This window comes from Dermacentor andersoni, chromosome 3, assembly GCF_023375885.2.
Source record: "Dermacentor andersoni chromosome 3, qqDerAnde1_hic_scaffold, whole genome shotgun sequence".
NCBI lineage: Eukaryota > Metazoa > Arthropoda > Arachnida > Ixodida > Ixodidae > Dermacentor > Dermacentor andersoni.
In genome coordinates this window covers 30,088,034-30,104,468 of record NC_092816.1, presented here as the reverse complement: position 1 = coordinate 30,104,468, position 16,435 = coordinate 30,088,034, and the positions used below count along the sequence as shown (strand labels likewise).

General features: G+C 44.6%; 1 protein-coding gene across 1 annotated transcript in view; it reads right to left on the bottom strand.

Moving 5' to 3' along the window:
- Nucleotides 1-3,979: 3,979 nt before the first annotated feature.
- The window catches only part of ksr (kinase suppressor of ras), a 41,101-nt gene continuing 28,645 nt past the window's right edge, over nt 3,980-16,435 (bottom strand). The window contains exons 17-19 of the mRNA XM_050167975.3: nt 15,557-15,694; nt 12,760-12,889; nt 3,980-5,978 (exon numbers count right to left, since the gene is read on the bottom strand). Coding sequence (XP_050023932.2) covers nt 5,826-5,978; nt 12,760-12,889; nt 15,557-15,694 — 421 coding nt within the window. The 3' untranslated portion in view covers nt 3,980-5,825. The remainder of the gene's footprint in view (nt 5,979-12,759; nt 12,890-15,556; nt 15,695-16,435) is intronic.

The window sequence follows — 16,435 nt, the reverse complement described above, 5'->3', positions numbered from 1 at the left end:
AGTGTGGTTTTAACCACTATTCATAAGCGCCCTACCCTCAATGTGCTAACAGGACATGTCCTAGCAATGATGGAATGTTAAATGAACAGTGATACAATAAGGCAGCAATGTAGCACAGTACCTGGCAAACAATTGTAAAATACATCAGTTCAGTGGCAAATGCCTTATGGGCGCTGAAAGAAACAAATAATTTCAAGTTCCATAGCAGAAAGTTGAATTGCACCACAAGACAAGTCACAGAAAGTCTGTTGATGAACTTTACAACATGTGGTACTTTTGTGTTCGTTTCAGCAAGCTTGAATGCAGATCACCAGCGCACATATTACTGCAGTACATTTAGAAGCCTCAACATAATATGTCAAATGTCATGACCAGCATATTCCTCTTGGAACGCATGGAGATTAAAAAAAAAAACGATGATGTTGTAAAAAGAAAAAGTGATCAACTACAATAAAGCAAGCTACTGTGCTGCTGTTTTGGCCATATCAAGATGCGCTTCAGCACTTTAGCTACATCAGCCTTGCTTCCCATTTTCCTTGACTTTTATGACCTCAACTCCAAAATGTAAAGGACAAAGCTCTTTCTGGACTGCCCTTTAGCACAGTTGCTTGGTCATTCCTTAGCTAAAAAACCCTTATAATGAGGCCTTCTGTACTAGTCTCGAAGACACTGAGAGTCTAAAAGCGTTTGTCAAGTAACTCCTAGTCCCAGTAATCATAAATAACTGTTATTGAAAGCCCCTCCTCAACTGTGCTTTAGTACAGTTAATTGATTTCCGAGCTAAAATCTCTTGACGAGGTCCTCTTAGCGTCAAACAAAAGACACTAGAGTGGAGAAGCCTATGCCAAGCAACTCCTCATTCCAGCAGCCATGGAGAAATATTACTGAAGCACCATGTCTAGTTTAGTCAAGGGGCATTACCACTCAGCATTAAGTGGAGTAGAGGTGGAGGTTTGAGTTGAGACTTGTTTGTTAATATGGAGTTAGAGCAACACAGCTTTTGCATTTAAGAGTAAGAAAGTTCATACTCCACTAACAGGAGCAGTTGGCACTTCAAAAGACCCATAGCCACCACAGTAAGGGAGGAACTGCAACCAGGCAGAGTCACAGATACTTCACCTCACTAGATCTTGCCTCCACCAAATTTATGTCAATCAACCATGTGAGAGAACTCTCCACTGCTGCAAATTCATTGCACTGACACAAGCAGACCCCCAAGAATCAAGACAGCTTCGCGATACCAGCTTCAGTGAAAACTGTTGCCAGAAACTCTTAACAGGGGAAGCTCGGCATGTACTTTGACGTGAAGGTTTGTTGATCCCAAAACCTGACACAACATGCTCCAAGAATAACACACAGCTCCACAGAGGCTAAAGGACTGAAGCAATGCACAAGCATGGAAACTTAGCAGAAAGGACTACAGACGTGTATCATAATTTACAAACTCAACGACTGCACATTAAGTTTGATCTGCAGAGTACATGTCACATTATGTATCTGCCCACTTAACCGAAAAAAAAAAATATTAAAAAATAAAGCATTCCTGAACTGATTACACAATGAGAGCAGCTTCACTTGCACCTTTAAAGGAAGTGGGCTTGAAGTTGAAGTAAAAACATGGCGCAAAACCACTATGTCTTCCTAGAGCTCAAAGCTCCTTGCATGAAATGAACAACGCCTCACAACTTCTACGTTCCTGCCCTTCTGGGTTGATGTCAACCTTAAATGCAGTAACAGTTTAATGGTAAAACGTCTGACAATATGAAAGCATCCGGCAGCATGAATGGCTGAGAAGTGCAAAACAGTTCCTTTTAATGAACACTGCAGCTTCAGTTACTGACTGGTGCATCAATACCATCTACTTTGCTAGCAGCAGTAGTACTGAGAGAATAATAGCTTGAAGCTGAAGATGTTATCGTGGAACTTAAAAGCACAATGAGCGTAAAGTGTGCCACTGCCACATAGAAGCATAATTACCATGAGCCAGGGTGCGGACGATTCATCAAACACGTCAGAGGCCACACACTCGGCTGTGTCTCCAATGTCACACTGACTCGGTGAAGGGCCACCACCAATGCTTTCTAACATAGGATACAGTCATTTCTGCTTTCCCCTTTGAAATTAAAACCAAGGGTCTAAAGCACCATCACTTCGCTCATTTCAACATGACTTTCTTTACAGCACCACTACAATATTGACAAGGAAGAAAAACATACCGTCGTTGCACTGAGAAATTGCTTAGCATCTGGTTCTTGTAACAGAGTTGTCAGTGGAAATATTGTTACCAATAAATTTTCAAAGGAAGTGCTAAATTTGTTTCAATCGACATCTGTACTCCCGAGGTAAACAAGCACACCTTAAATGAAATTTCTTCCCTGTTTTTGACAGAACATAGAAAAAGAAAAGGAACAGGGAACAAGCTTGCGAGTTCCAGGCTTACCAAACACCGTGAAGAATGAAACGAATGAAGAATGAAATAAAAGCAGGTCCACTAGAAAAACAGGCGGCCCCAAAGCTTGCCACACCGTGCAACACGGAATGTGACAAACACTTAAGATTCCGTCTTAAAAAACAGTATGGTGGCTTTCCCTCGATGCATGACTTCCTGGGACACGCAGATGAATACAGAACTGTGATAATGATTATGCGTGTAGCACACAAAATTTTCAGTGTGTAATACGTGCGCTCTAAATTAAACTCCGCCTGCATTTGCCAATGAGGGTTCAATGCTCAGCACTGCATAGCCGAGGCAGCGCAGCTGTGAGACAAGGCGAACTTGGAGGGACACTAAAGCCAAGGAATGAGTTAATCTAGTTGGCAACTTAACATTTAGATTAACTTAACTACCAATTCAACAACTAAAGTGATTAAGCTAAGTGAATTGTGTTTTATGCTGACAAGCAACTTAGTTGCTGAGAGGATCACAAGTGATTAGCTCCGAAATATTGTTTTACTTGTAGTGCCGACTTCGCAACCCTTGTAGGAATTTCCTGAACAAAAAAGCCCAGATACACAGCAAAAAAACCTACAAAACTCTTTGCGTTGTGCAATGTCGTCATGGCTTGTGGTTTGTGCAAATCAGGCATTTTACTGAATTTTTTTTTCTTAGCTAACAAGACGTATCTATGCACCAAACAAATGCGGGAAGTATTCTGGGAAAGCATATCTAGCGCCAGCGGGCAAGGACAGAAAAGGAGACGACAACACAGTCCACTAACTTTCAATGTAGTCAGGAAGACTAACCTCACTGATGATCCTGACACCATAGGGACTTGTCGGTCCCTTCTTGGGGATGCTGGCGCATAGGCCGTGTCCCGCTGGCACCTTGTAATCTCCCTGGAACTTCGAGAGCTGCCCTTAGCAAACCTTTCACCACACGTGCTTGCCTTTGGCACTCATTTCTCATAATATTTAGGACTCTGATGTCACGGCCGACTGAAGAGGTAAGGCTACCGAACAACTGCGAGACTTCATTGGATAGATGCTTGCAGTGGATGTAGAAGGAAAATGGCCGAGCTTGCCAATTTGCATAGATCAGGAGGGGAGCCACTAAACATGAGATTTAACGATGGACACAGGAAAGAGCCAGATGTACTAGAAATAAATTTTAGCATTGCCGTTTGTTGGGCGTGTTAGTAAACTGACTTGGAGAGCATATTTCGTGCCAGCAGACAAGGTCAGAGCAGACAAGGTCAGAGACAACACAATGCACCAACCTTCATTGTGTTGTCTCCCTATCTGTCCTTGTCTGCTGGTGCTAAATATGCTTTCCAAGTTAGTTTACCAACACATCCAACAAATGGCAATGCTAAAATTTATTTCTAGGACATCGAGGTCTCTTCTGCGTTCATCATTAACATGTTCAGTGGCTCCCCTCCTGAGCTATGCAAATTGCCAAGCTCGGCCATTTTCCTTTTACATCCACTGCAAGCATCTATCCAATGAAGTCTTGCAGTTGTTCAGTAGCCTTACCTCTTCAGTCGGCCATGACATCAGAGTCCTAAATATTATGAGAAGCGAGTGCCAAAGGCAAGCATGGGTGGTGAAAGGTCTGCTAAGGGTAGCTCTGGAAGTTCCAGGGAGATTACAAGGTGCCAGCGGGAAGTGGAGCGAGTTCTTAGCAATTATCAGCAGCGGCATGGAAATCATGTGGCAAAGAACCTAGCCCAGCCTATGCGCCAGCATCCCCACGAAGGGACTGACAAGTCCCTGTGCTGTCAGAACCATCGGTGAGGTTAGTCTTCCAGACTACGTTGAAAGTTAGTGCATTGTGTTGTCATCTCTTTTTCTGTCCTTGCCTGCTGGCACTAGATGCGCTTTCCAAGTCAGTTTACTAACATGCCCAACAAACGGAAATAGCGTGACTTAGTTCACAACAACCTCAGTGCAAATAAATGACCACAAAGGCAATACGCAAGAAATGACGGGACTGTCCACTGTGCCAACAAATGATATCAAAGGAAAGACAAACTGGCAAGACTGCAGAGTTGCTGTGTCCTGTTGATCTTGTACAGTTGAACCTTTTCCTAATGAAGTCACATCTGAAGTATAGAATACGTTCATTGTATCTCATATTCATTACATGCTGATATGCTTAAGACTAACTTCACTATATGTATTCAATAATTTGTTATAAGTTGAACCTAGATACAGATAACATGGATTTAACCAATTATAGAACATAACTAAATAAATGAAATCTATTTTCATCAATATCACCAAGTAACAAATATACGCTCATAATGGATATAACATATAACAAATATATTTTCGCGACAGATGTGACTAATTACAATGTGGTTTGAGTGTATCTATGTTTGTTTTATTAAGTTTCTGCTGTACCTCTCCTTTGTCATCACTTGTTTTCACAGCCAGTGATTACAAACTAACAAATCATCCAGTGTCCTGTTTTCCTAAAATGACTCAGCACTTCCCCCCTATTAGTGTCGTTTTAACAGGCACCTTAAGGGGAAGCTCTACCGTGAGGCAAACTTCAATTTCTCCATTCAGATACCTAAATGTGAAATGCACAAGTGCCCTGATTAGACAACTGCCAGACCAATTTCAATGAACTTTGTTGCATTTAGAGAGAAACCTGTATTCTGCCAACTGCAAGAAGAAAAGTTTTTATTTAGGGCCTCGAATATTTTCATAAAAATGTTTTCAAAAATTGTTAAGCATAAAAAATAAAGCAGACAAAAAAAGTCCATAACACTGCCGCAAAAACAGACATTGCAGTCTTGTAAGCCAGATCTGTTAAAGCATCTAAAATGAACAGATGTAACCGATTTTACAGTTTATGCAAAATTATTGCCATATTTAGGAGAGTTTTGTAAGTCACAAATTAGTGGTGTATATTTCAGAGTGGAATGTAATGCATCAATTTTGTCCATTTTAGATGTATTAATAAGAACAGTTTACAGAACTGTGATATCACTGTTTATTGCCAAGCTACAGAGTTTTAAACGTTGTGCTTGAGTTACATCCATTTCGTGATTTTCAACATTCTTCTTTTTTGTATAAAAATTGACAGCGTAAATAGAACTCTGCTTCCCACGGTTGGCAGACTAACTTTCACTATTAAAATGCAACACAGCTAATTAAAATTGGTGAAGAAAATGCCAAGAAAAACAATTTCTCTCTCCCCATGTACTTAGGAGCTCTGGAGGTAAAGCTTCCTTCTTATCAATAATCAGTGTCATTGTGTCTGGGCAGCTTAGCTACACGTCAAACATGACTGTTCTTCAGAGGTCGTCAAATGATAAGGAGGTCATGAAAGTAGAGCACAGTAGAAGGAACGAGGAAGCGCCGGTCATAGCCAGCACCTAAAATGCAGACTCGGCCGAGCGAGACAAGTGAGTCGGGTGTGACGGGCTCCGGGCGAGACGTTTTTTGGGCAGCCTCTGTAGCTGCACCTGCAGCTTGGCAAACGCCGGCCGATCCTGGGGCTTGTACGACCAGCACACCATCAGGAAGTCCTACAGAGTGACAGGCACGAAGAGGGTTGATTTGTAGCAGCTTCCACGTAAAGAACACTTCATTAAGGGTTTTCAAAGGCTTTCAAGGACTACAGGCGGAAAACTGTCTTAAAAACAATAAACAAATATTTGTTAATGTGATTGGCATTTACACACTTTCTGGCAGCTACTATCAGTGTGTCTATCCATTTCTCCCACCAACTTGTGACACTGTGTAGTCCATGGTCTAATGACTAGAGCAGTGGGCTGCTGTGCTGAGGGAAATGGGTTCAAAATTAACCATCAGCCCAACTTCGATAACTGGGAGTGTGCTGCTCTTTAACAAACTTCTATAATGCCAACTTGGGTCAATTGGTGTGTGCCACTGGGTCGCTGTTCTTCAACAAAAATAATCCTTTAAGATATCGGTGGGCAAAATTGAACGCATGTCATATATATTCACACACATGCCACGCTAGATGGCGCAGTGTGTCCAGTGGGAAGCGTGAGAGTAGATCTGGCTGCACACGCCTCATAGCATTAAGCTACAGCAATAGTACTACGGTGTGTTGATACATTGCCTCAGTCCTAACTGCATTACTGTCAACATGCAAAGTGAGACGGGCTCTTTTGTAAATATTTTGTTGCACACAAAGAAAATAAATATAAAGTGTTACAGAAGAAGAAAGGTACATGAAAAAGGCTTAGCAAGCAAGTCATCACTACGCGGCCAAGGTAGAGTGACTCCCTATCACGATGCTGCTCCCCAGATTGTGTTTGCGTCAACTTTGAAGCTGGACATCTTAAAAAAGGGGCAATCATAGCCAAAAAGGAAAATAATGGATATTTAAATATATAAGTTCGGGCTTGTTGCTATATTCCGTTTTCAGCCTATTAGTGCGATAGAGACAGGGACAGTACAAAATAAGCAGACAAAGCACTCTGTTGGGATCTCTTGTCCTGTTCCAGTGGATATTGTGCTCTAATAGGGTAAAAAAAATTATTTTAAGTATGCCTGATGGAAGCGATGAATTTGGAAGTCTCTGGAAACAGCATTCTTATATTCAAAGGTTTTTAACAGTTCTATTCTAAGGATTGCTACAAACGATGATGAAGCTACCATTACATTAACATATTGTTTGAACAAGATCACATTCATTCCAGTGAGTTTCTTGGCTTCAAGAAAAGGTGTTTCTGAGAGATAAAAACTGAGCTGACGCACCACATTCTGAATCAATTACAGTCAATGAGCGACATTTCGGATATGTCCATTGATTAGGACGTCTTTGCAGAAGTGCCACGTACCCCATAGAGTCAATGCATAAGAACACATGAAATTTCGAACGCAAAACCTTCGGTGTCCGATTTTGCGGACTTTTTGCCGTGACTGCAGGTTCCAAACGGCATTAATCGAAGCGAACACCACCGCCATGGGGAACCAGCGATGGATAGGTGGCGCGTCGAAAAGAGTGCGTTGCACGCCGCCCTGGCGACGAAACGCGGCATATGCCAGCCGCTCGATCAGACTACACGTCCGCGGGCGTTTCATAGTTCGCACATATGGTTCGCATGTTTCCGTTTTCGCGCAGCTTCAAGTGGACAGTTTTCGTAAAGAAGCTAGCGCCACCAAGTGAAGAAATGACGAAAGAAGCTTTTTAAGCTTTATATATCTTTCACAGTGTGTCGCGGCAAGCACGTGCGTTTATTTAACGGTTGCGCCATGTGCCGTTCCCATGCTTGTGTGGCAGCCTGCCTCGCAAATCTAGTAGCTACAGTGCCGGTCTTGCTGCGCTATGGTTTCGGAAGTATTAGTTGGCCTGAAGACATTCCATACTTCTCTGACTAGACATAAGAAATTCTGATGTTACAGCAGCCAATGCAGAAGAAAGCTTTATCGCATCAGCTGACTCGTACAAGCAAAGGTTTGAGTGCTCCGCTGCTTGATCCGTAACAACCCTGGCTACATTTAGCACTTATTACATAAATTAACGGATGCATCTCAGCGCCGAGTCCTCATCCACATGCGCATTTTTAAAAACACATAGGCGGCTTAGTCGCGCGTGCTCCGGCAGTATGCGCACACAACTCGTATTACAAGGCAGCTTCCCTGCCACATAGTTTCCATTCATTGCCAAGAATTAAGTACCTTTCGTATCGTTCGCTTGGTGTAGTGGCATTGGAAGGAGCTTGGCGGTGGTATTGCGAAGAAAAAATGGTTGGTACACATGCTGGATGGTGCATGTTATTGCTCATTTTGTTTCCGACAAAATGCCGACTGCAGATTCTGCTGTATGGCACTGGCTGCCACGGCTGACCGTCTTCACTATCGAATAGACCAAGCACACACGCGAAATTCGATTTAGAAACCAGGCCGACACTGCTTGACAGGGCGACAAGACGGGAACTTACTCCGCTCGCCTGACTGCTTGGATCCAACTCCGCCTCCGTTCTTGTTCGTAGGGCTTAAATGGAAAGACGCAGAAGGATACATCCTCCCTCATTCCGACGTAGTTGTGACATATGCATACGCAACAGTACCGCGGCGTCCTTTTGTTTTCCTTCGACTTTCAGCGCGCGCAACGCCGCTACCAGCAGCAATTTTTGTCCACGGGAGCGGCTGCATTGTGCATGTTCTGACCGCCAGGGTGGCGCTGCAGGCCGTCGTGAAAACTCCAGCGCTGGTTCCTCATTGGGATTATCTCGCAACCTCAAACCCACGCTCTTGCACACCGACACACCGATCCGCTGGCAGCTGTAGGCACCACCGCAACAATGCTGGGGCTACCTGCTTCGACGCTCGCTGCCAAGCTTCCTGCTGTACGGTGCAGTGTTTTTCATTGAAAGATTTTGCCGCTGTCAGCAATAGCACCGACTCCTTCCCTGGAGGGAGGGGGTGCTATTTGAAGCACGAAGCAATGTTCTGAATGACTAGCAATATATGTTTATACGGTATAGGTTCATTACAGCCTTTCCAGAAAGTTACACAATGAAGCGTTCCAGGGCGTCGTACTGCCGCTAATCAAAACGTTTCCCAGACTCCTAAAACAACACGACAGATATAGAATATATAGATATAGATTGAAATAAAATTTTAAACACAATGCATTGCGAAACTTTCACTTTCCTGTTTTAAATGCAAGTGTTGCAGATAATTACTAAGCCCCCGCTTTTCCATGTGTTTTCATGCATTATACCAGATTCGTAGTTTGTTTTCCCCTGTGTCTTCGGTGAGCTAAACATGGCATTGTGTTTATATCTGGGGAATATTAGGGATATGGTATGGCCAATGTCTAGGCAATGTTCCAGATGGGTGGGTTTAATGCACATTTTCCACTAGAATACCTACGCAAGTGTTCCATAATGTTATTAGGCTGTTTTACAAGTGGTGTAGAACTTAGGCGGTTGCGCTTCCATAACAACAACTGAAATCAAATTTTGCTAACATAAGGAGAACAATGCGCCAAGCTTATGTACGATAGTAAATCCATTTTGGTCAAATACAGCGTTAAATAAATTGTGAGCAAGTGCTCGAAAGTTTACGCTGTTGCTATTAGCTAGGTTTTGCAATTTCCCAAAAGAACTCTGCATTTCAGTTATTTTATACTTTGAAGAAATAGGCAGAATTTAGGTACAATGTGTCGTGTAGTTTTAAATTTTCTGGTTTATTTAGAAGCCTTACGAATAATTACTGAGCCCCCATCTTTTTTTTTTTTTTTTTACTTTTCCATGTGTTATATATATATAAGTTGCGCCTGGTGTCCTCACTGAACTAAAGGAGGCAGCTTTCTTATGTGTGGCGCCTATAAGGACAAGGTAATATAGGTGATGTGTAGGTGAAGTTCAAAAGAGATGGGTAATTGGGGCTTTTGCAATAAGTTATGTATGCAAGCACTCTAGAGTGTTTGAGTGTGTTTAACACGTAGGGAAGAACTGAGCCCGCTGCCATAGCAGAACTATGAAAGCCACCAAGGCCAAATTTGGCGCAAATTGGTGGTACGCTACGGAAACTTTCTGTTTGAAGTGAAATGCAGTTGGATCAAACATAGCCTTTGTAAAAAAAATCTTATAAAAGTGTTAGAGCATGTGATATGGCCGCTATCAGCTATGCTTCCCAGTGTCCCCACATAACTGTAGGTTACAACAGGTTTATATTTTGTGGAAAGGTGACGAGGGCCACGGTAACTGCAATGTGTGACAATATTTTTACGTTCCTGGTCTAGTTAGTAGCACTGAAAATAAATACTGAGCCGTCGTTTTTGTTTTCTTATTTTCAGAAGTCGTAACACATTCCGACTTAAGTTTCGGCGATGTTCTCGGTGAACAAACAAAACAATTTGTTTATGTCTGGCGAAAATAAAGGGCGCCCTATGGGCAATATCTAGGTAAACTTCAAAGACAGGGGACTAATTATGACATTTGCAGTAAACCATGCATACAAGCAATCTGGAGCTTTATGAATTTGAGAGAACTATGAACTCAACCGATATCAAATCTAGTGGAAATTGAATGGGGTCGGGAGGGGGGGAGGACATGCGTGATAAATGTTATGGCAAAGTAACATATGTGTTGATCAATTACTGACTTTTCAAAAATTTACAACAATAAATGTTTCCAAGCATTACATGCAGGCAAGCATTCAAATGGAGCAGTCATATACAACTTCTTAAAGTATGCAATGTAACTACAAGAAACAAATATTTATTGCAACCGTTCGAAAGGAACAGGAACTGGAAATCCAGACGTAAGTCTCCAAGGTCACTCACATCTGCTGTATTCTTTTCCTGTGGATATTGCAAGTAACTTATGTTGATTGTGCTTCGTTGCCTATAACCTCGTTACAGTGAAACCTCGTTAAACCGTAGTAGGCCGGAGCTCGGAAAAAGTACGTACTAAAGGGTAGTACTGTTTAACCGAAATAGCATGAGATCGCCCACTTACCTGTCGGAAACGGAACTCAGAGAGAGTGCGATGAAATGGGAAAAAACATGCAGTATTTATTCACTTCGCACGACATAAGTGTTATTTTCGTTTGATGCCGCGGTGGCCTAGCACGACGACAGCAGCCTCAAACTTACTCAAGCTGCGTGCCAGCTTCTCAGCCAGCCCCCCTCCTCTCGGCAAACACTCGCACGGCAGATTCCTCGTTGGCGTTACGTATTCTCCGTGCACGCGCGCACTAGTGCTGCATAAGTCCCGGGGCACCTTTTTCATTGCCGGGTGCCGGAGTTCGGAAAACTTTTCGTTTGGAATAGTTATGTTATCGCGCCCCTGTTCTCGTTGCGACGATTGCATTCACAAGGCTGACGTAACGCGTAGCTTCTGCCACTGTCAGGCCTGAATCGCCCGTGGTGTTGCTTTCCGTGTTGTCCTCATCACTGTCGCTAGTCGACACTTTGGCAATAACAGAGGCAACGATGGCGAAAAGTCGAACCTCGTAGCCGACATCTCTTCGCGGTCGCAGCAGCGCTGCTGAAGAACTTCGCATTCCAAATGCCACACACTGTAGCCAACAGCCGATCCATGTCGCGGGCCAGCGCCGACTTCTTCGTGTCACGTTCAATAGCACGGATGATGTCTAATTTTTCTTCTATGCTGAGCACCCGGCGTCTTTTTTATCCGAGCTTCGGAATGATGCAAGTCCTCGCTTGCACGACGCCACAACGCTCTCTGGCACGGCGTCGAAATGATGTTGATGTTGATGCGGCTTCACGTGCAAACGCACAGGGCGCTTGGAGGCCGTTGTACCGATCTCTGAGGCTTGTTGTTCTGCCGGACCGCCCGGTGGAGACGACGCACCGCCGTGTTTGCGCGACGAAAAGTGGAAACGCTACGTTTTAACATATGCGTACGCATTAAGCTGGTACGGTTTATGCGGATACAAAATACATTATGTTCAATGGCTGCTGAGTCGGGGAATTGACTTTACTACTCTTAAACTGAAACTACTGTTTAAGCGGGTATGGTTTAACGAGGTTTTACTGTAATACTATTATGTAAACTATTGATGATTTATGCTGTAGGCATAAACAAGTACAATTCTTTGTTTAATTATTAAAATTGTTTGCAGCAAACACGCATTTTTTTTTTTTTTTGTGCGCTCTACTGCTGCTACTAGGTGGGATCCAGAACCTGTGTCAGGCGCTCACTGCCTCTTGTCCCTGCATCATCTTGAGATTTTATGAAATTGCAAGAAATTTTTGCAAATTCAAATAATTTTTCAGACCCCCTATGTTTCACCATGTGTGAATGATAAATAGGTCCATGTCTGTTAACTAATACTGACAGAAGCATTGCCGGGCTTTTTCACTTAGTGTAATAGCAATTCGCTAGATATATATATATATATATATATATATATATATAGACAGAGAGAGAGGGAGAGAGAGCAGGGAGAAAGGTCAGATCGCTTGTGGTTTGCCCCCCACTCGAGAAATGGTACGCCACTGCTGATGGCTTCGAAGCACTTTCCAAAAGTCAGCTTCGCCGCAATACAGCAATGTTACGCATTGAAGCCTACGCGATGTATTGCGGTGAAGCATGCTAAAGTGCAAAGGGGCAATTGTCATGGAACACAGTATGTATTTAATTATACACACACGCACCCGCCTTCTCCTGTCACAATACGAGCACTGATATGCTTAATATGCGTGCTGGCAGGCCCTCAAAGGTTTTCCGGACATGCCTGTGGCTATTTGAGCTTTTGGGGGCACTAAAAGGCATGCATTCATTTTTTTGGACTGCCCGACGTTTCTGATGCTTTTGCAGCCCCTAGGGAGTCCGGAAAATTGTATGTTGACTGTACCTTGATGTCTTGCGAGGCTTGGATATTGGCCAGTGACTGCTTTATGCCCTTGGCTACCTGCCAGATGATGGACTCGGAAGGTTGACCACGGAAGGGCCATTCCCCACACAACAGCTCGTACCACACCGTCCTGCGCCATCAAACGAGCAAAGGGAGACACCTGTGATGAGGACATACAATAGAACAAGAACTCTACAGCAGCAGCAGCAGCAGCAGCTGTCGGCTAAATAGGTAAGATTCCACTCAAGTGCAAATGTCTTGGCGATATCCACAACATGAACAAGCAAATGATTTGTTATCAATTTGTCATCTCTGGTAAGAAAATTACATAGAAACTGACCGACTCTGAGCCGAAACCAATGCTGCAGCTGATAGTGTGGCCGAGTACGAAGCAGATTCCACGTGCATAAAATTATGTGTGCCATGAATAGGCATCCACCCATACAGGTGGATTCTGCATATAAATCAAAACCCCTAATTTAAGGCACTCATTTCTTTCATTATAACAATTGTTAAAGAAAGGGTCGTCTTTACGACATAAACGTAAAGTAATTGTATTTATACATGCAATTACAATGGTTAGGAGAACTGAGCAGGTTTTCTGTATGTCACTGCTTAACTACAGTAGAGTGCTACCGAATCTAAGTTTAACCATGGTCAGCGGGCCCATGTGTAACTTGGTTTGAGTACAGTAAAACCTCGTTATACCGCACCCACTTAAACAGTAGCTTCGTTTTAAAAGTAGTAAAGTTAAATCCCCGACTCAGCGGCCATTGAACATAATGTGTTTTGTATCCGCATAAACCATACCAGCTTATTGCGTACATATCTGTTAACATGTAGCGTTTCCCACTTTTCATAGCACAAATATAGCGGTGCGTCGTCTCCATCGGGTAGCCTGGCAGAACAACAAGCCTCAGAGACCACAACAATGGCCTCCAAGCGCCCTGTGCATTTGCGCGTTGTTGCATCTGGGTCGCAAGCCCCAAGGGTAGCGTTGGCCTGGCGGCCTGGGGCACAACTGGAAGCATACGAAGGTGCTGGCAAAGGATGAGTCGACTGCTAACAGAACAACTTGTTTATTCTAGCATCGCAAAAGAGCGGCCAGTCAGGTCGACCGAAGTGGAGAGACGGGAGAGCACGCTACTCAACGGAAGAAATTGGAGCCTCTCTCTTGGCGTCCGGGGGCAGCTGCTTTTATACTCTCGGAGTCGAGGGCAAGAAGGAACGCCTCGTCAGAGGCGCACGTGATGCGGGGCACGGACACGCTGAGAGACACGTTGAGACGAGTAGGTGACGCATCCGCCAGGCCGGCGCCGGTCAGACTTCCTCGCTTCACAGTTGGGGGAGCTCCTCTCCCCGGCTGCCGCGCTTTGACAAGCGTGGGCACCAACATGCACACACACACACACGCACACACGAAGACACGTGGCATTGAAACATGCCTGGACGCGCATGGCAGGAGGCGTTACGGCAGCGCTGAACGGGCCAAAACGTCCGCCGCTTTGAATGAAGCCCCGGCGTCCGTTGCATCCGCGCCGGCTATGCCGCGCGTCGTAGGCGAAACGTAACAGCGTGAAGCCACGTCAACATTAACATCATTTTGGTGCCGTGACAGAGAGCCAAGAGAGCGTTGTGGCGTCGTGCAAACAAGGACTTGTGTAATGCCGAAGCTCGGATAGAAAAGACGCCGGGTGCTCAGCATAGAAAAAAAATTAGACATTGTTCATGCTATCGAATGTGACACGAAGAAGTCGGCGCTGGCATGCGACAGGGATCTACTGTTGACCACGGTGTGTGGCATTTCGAATGCGAAGCAGTTCCTCGGCAGCACTGCTACGACCGCGAAGAGATGTCGGCTACGAGGTCCGATTTTTCACCATCACTGCCTCTGTTGTTGCTGAAGTGTCGCCTAGTGACAGTGATGAGGATGACATGGAAAGTGACAGCATGGGCGATTCAGGCCCGGCAGTGGCAGAAGCTGCACGTTACGTCAGCTTCATGAATGCAATCGTCGCGACGAGAACAGCACCCCGCAATGAAAAAGGTGCCCTGCAACTTCTGCAGCGCTACCGCCAGCATGCACGGAGAACATGCAACACCAACGAGGAATCTAACCATGCAAGTGTTTGTTGAGAAGAGGGGGTTGGCTGAAAAGCTGGCTCGCAGGTTAAGTAAGTTTGAGGCCACTGTCGTCGCTGCCAGGCCGCCACCGCATCAAACGAAAATAACACTTTTGTAGTGCGAAGTGAATAAATACTGTATATCTTTCTCCTCTTTCATCGACTCTCTCTGAGTTTCGTTTTTGACAGGTAAGTGGCCGATCTCATGCTATTTCAGTTAAGCAGTACTACCGTTTAGTACATACTTTTTCCGAGCTCCGGCCAACTACGGTTTAACGAGGTTTCACTGTATTACAAAAATTTACAAGGGTGTTGAAATCAAGTTGGATCAAAAGGCTATGCAGACGGCAATTCAAGCACCCAAACCAGTGCCATGCTCCACTTCCACATGTATTAAAAAATTTGATGTGGCAATAGACACATAGCCTCTTCTATCATGAAATGGTTCAAATGTTTGGTTTACCTATAACAGAACCATTGTGGCATCCATGGACAGGCATTTCTGGCCCACCGTTGCTGGCAATTATGTTATTTTGCTTACCTAAACAATGTCTCAAGTAGAGGAGCTGCCACAGGCGTTGGACTGCATTTCCAGGTCACTTTGTAGCATAAAAAAGTACTAACAACTAAGAACATATTCTTAGAGCTCCCATAGAGCAAGCAAAACTGCTCACCCAAAGGCATAGATGTCGGAGGCGGTGGCAAAAGGGAGGTCATCAGCATCATGCTGGTTGCCTGCTCGTAAACAACGTACTACTTCGGGTGCCAGGTAGCAGAGCCAACCCTGGGGAATCGTCAGCCAGTCTCCCTTCCTGCAAGCAATCACAGTGCATATGCACATGACGCTTCATAATTGAACCACAGCTTACACTGACTTAAAGCAATAAATGTAGCATTAACACGGTGGACAGAAGAAATGCAACTGGTCAAATGCTATATATACTGTCACTTTTCTTGTGTCCGTCATATTAAAACTATGGTAATTGCTTTTTTTTTTTTCAGTATGGGCCGACTACAATGACTAGCTAACAACCTAACTGGCTATAGTCGGATACAACTTTAGGAAAAAGGGGGGCGTCTACTCCTCCGAGGCGGAGGCACACGAGCATCCACCAATGGGCGCGCGCTCTGGACAAATGTCATGAGCCAGACGGCCGGTGACCCCGCCAACGGAGAAGATGGCTGCCCGCGCTTCGAACTGGGCGAGGTCGCGTAAGCTGTGTGCTTCAGCCCCTCGTCAGTGTGAATTCCAGAACTGTTTGTGATGGTCTATCAGGCCGGAAATATTACTTTGAGCTTACGATGCGCCATTTGTGCCACGTGCATTTATTCTGAGCCGTGATCCGGTGAAGGAACATTGCAGCGAGCATCGCTGGCGCTGCGCTACGCATTGCCTGTAAACAGGATCCCGCGGTGACCGCTGCAAACACACATCCTGCGTGCTCGTTCCATGTTGTTTTATTTCGCTCCCGAGTGAAGTTACAGCAAGAAAGATTTCCAAAGACTGGTGCCTACGGTAGCGGCGGGTCTGTTCGTATACTGTGTTGCTGCGT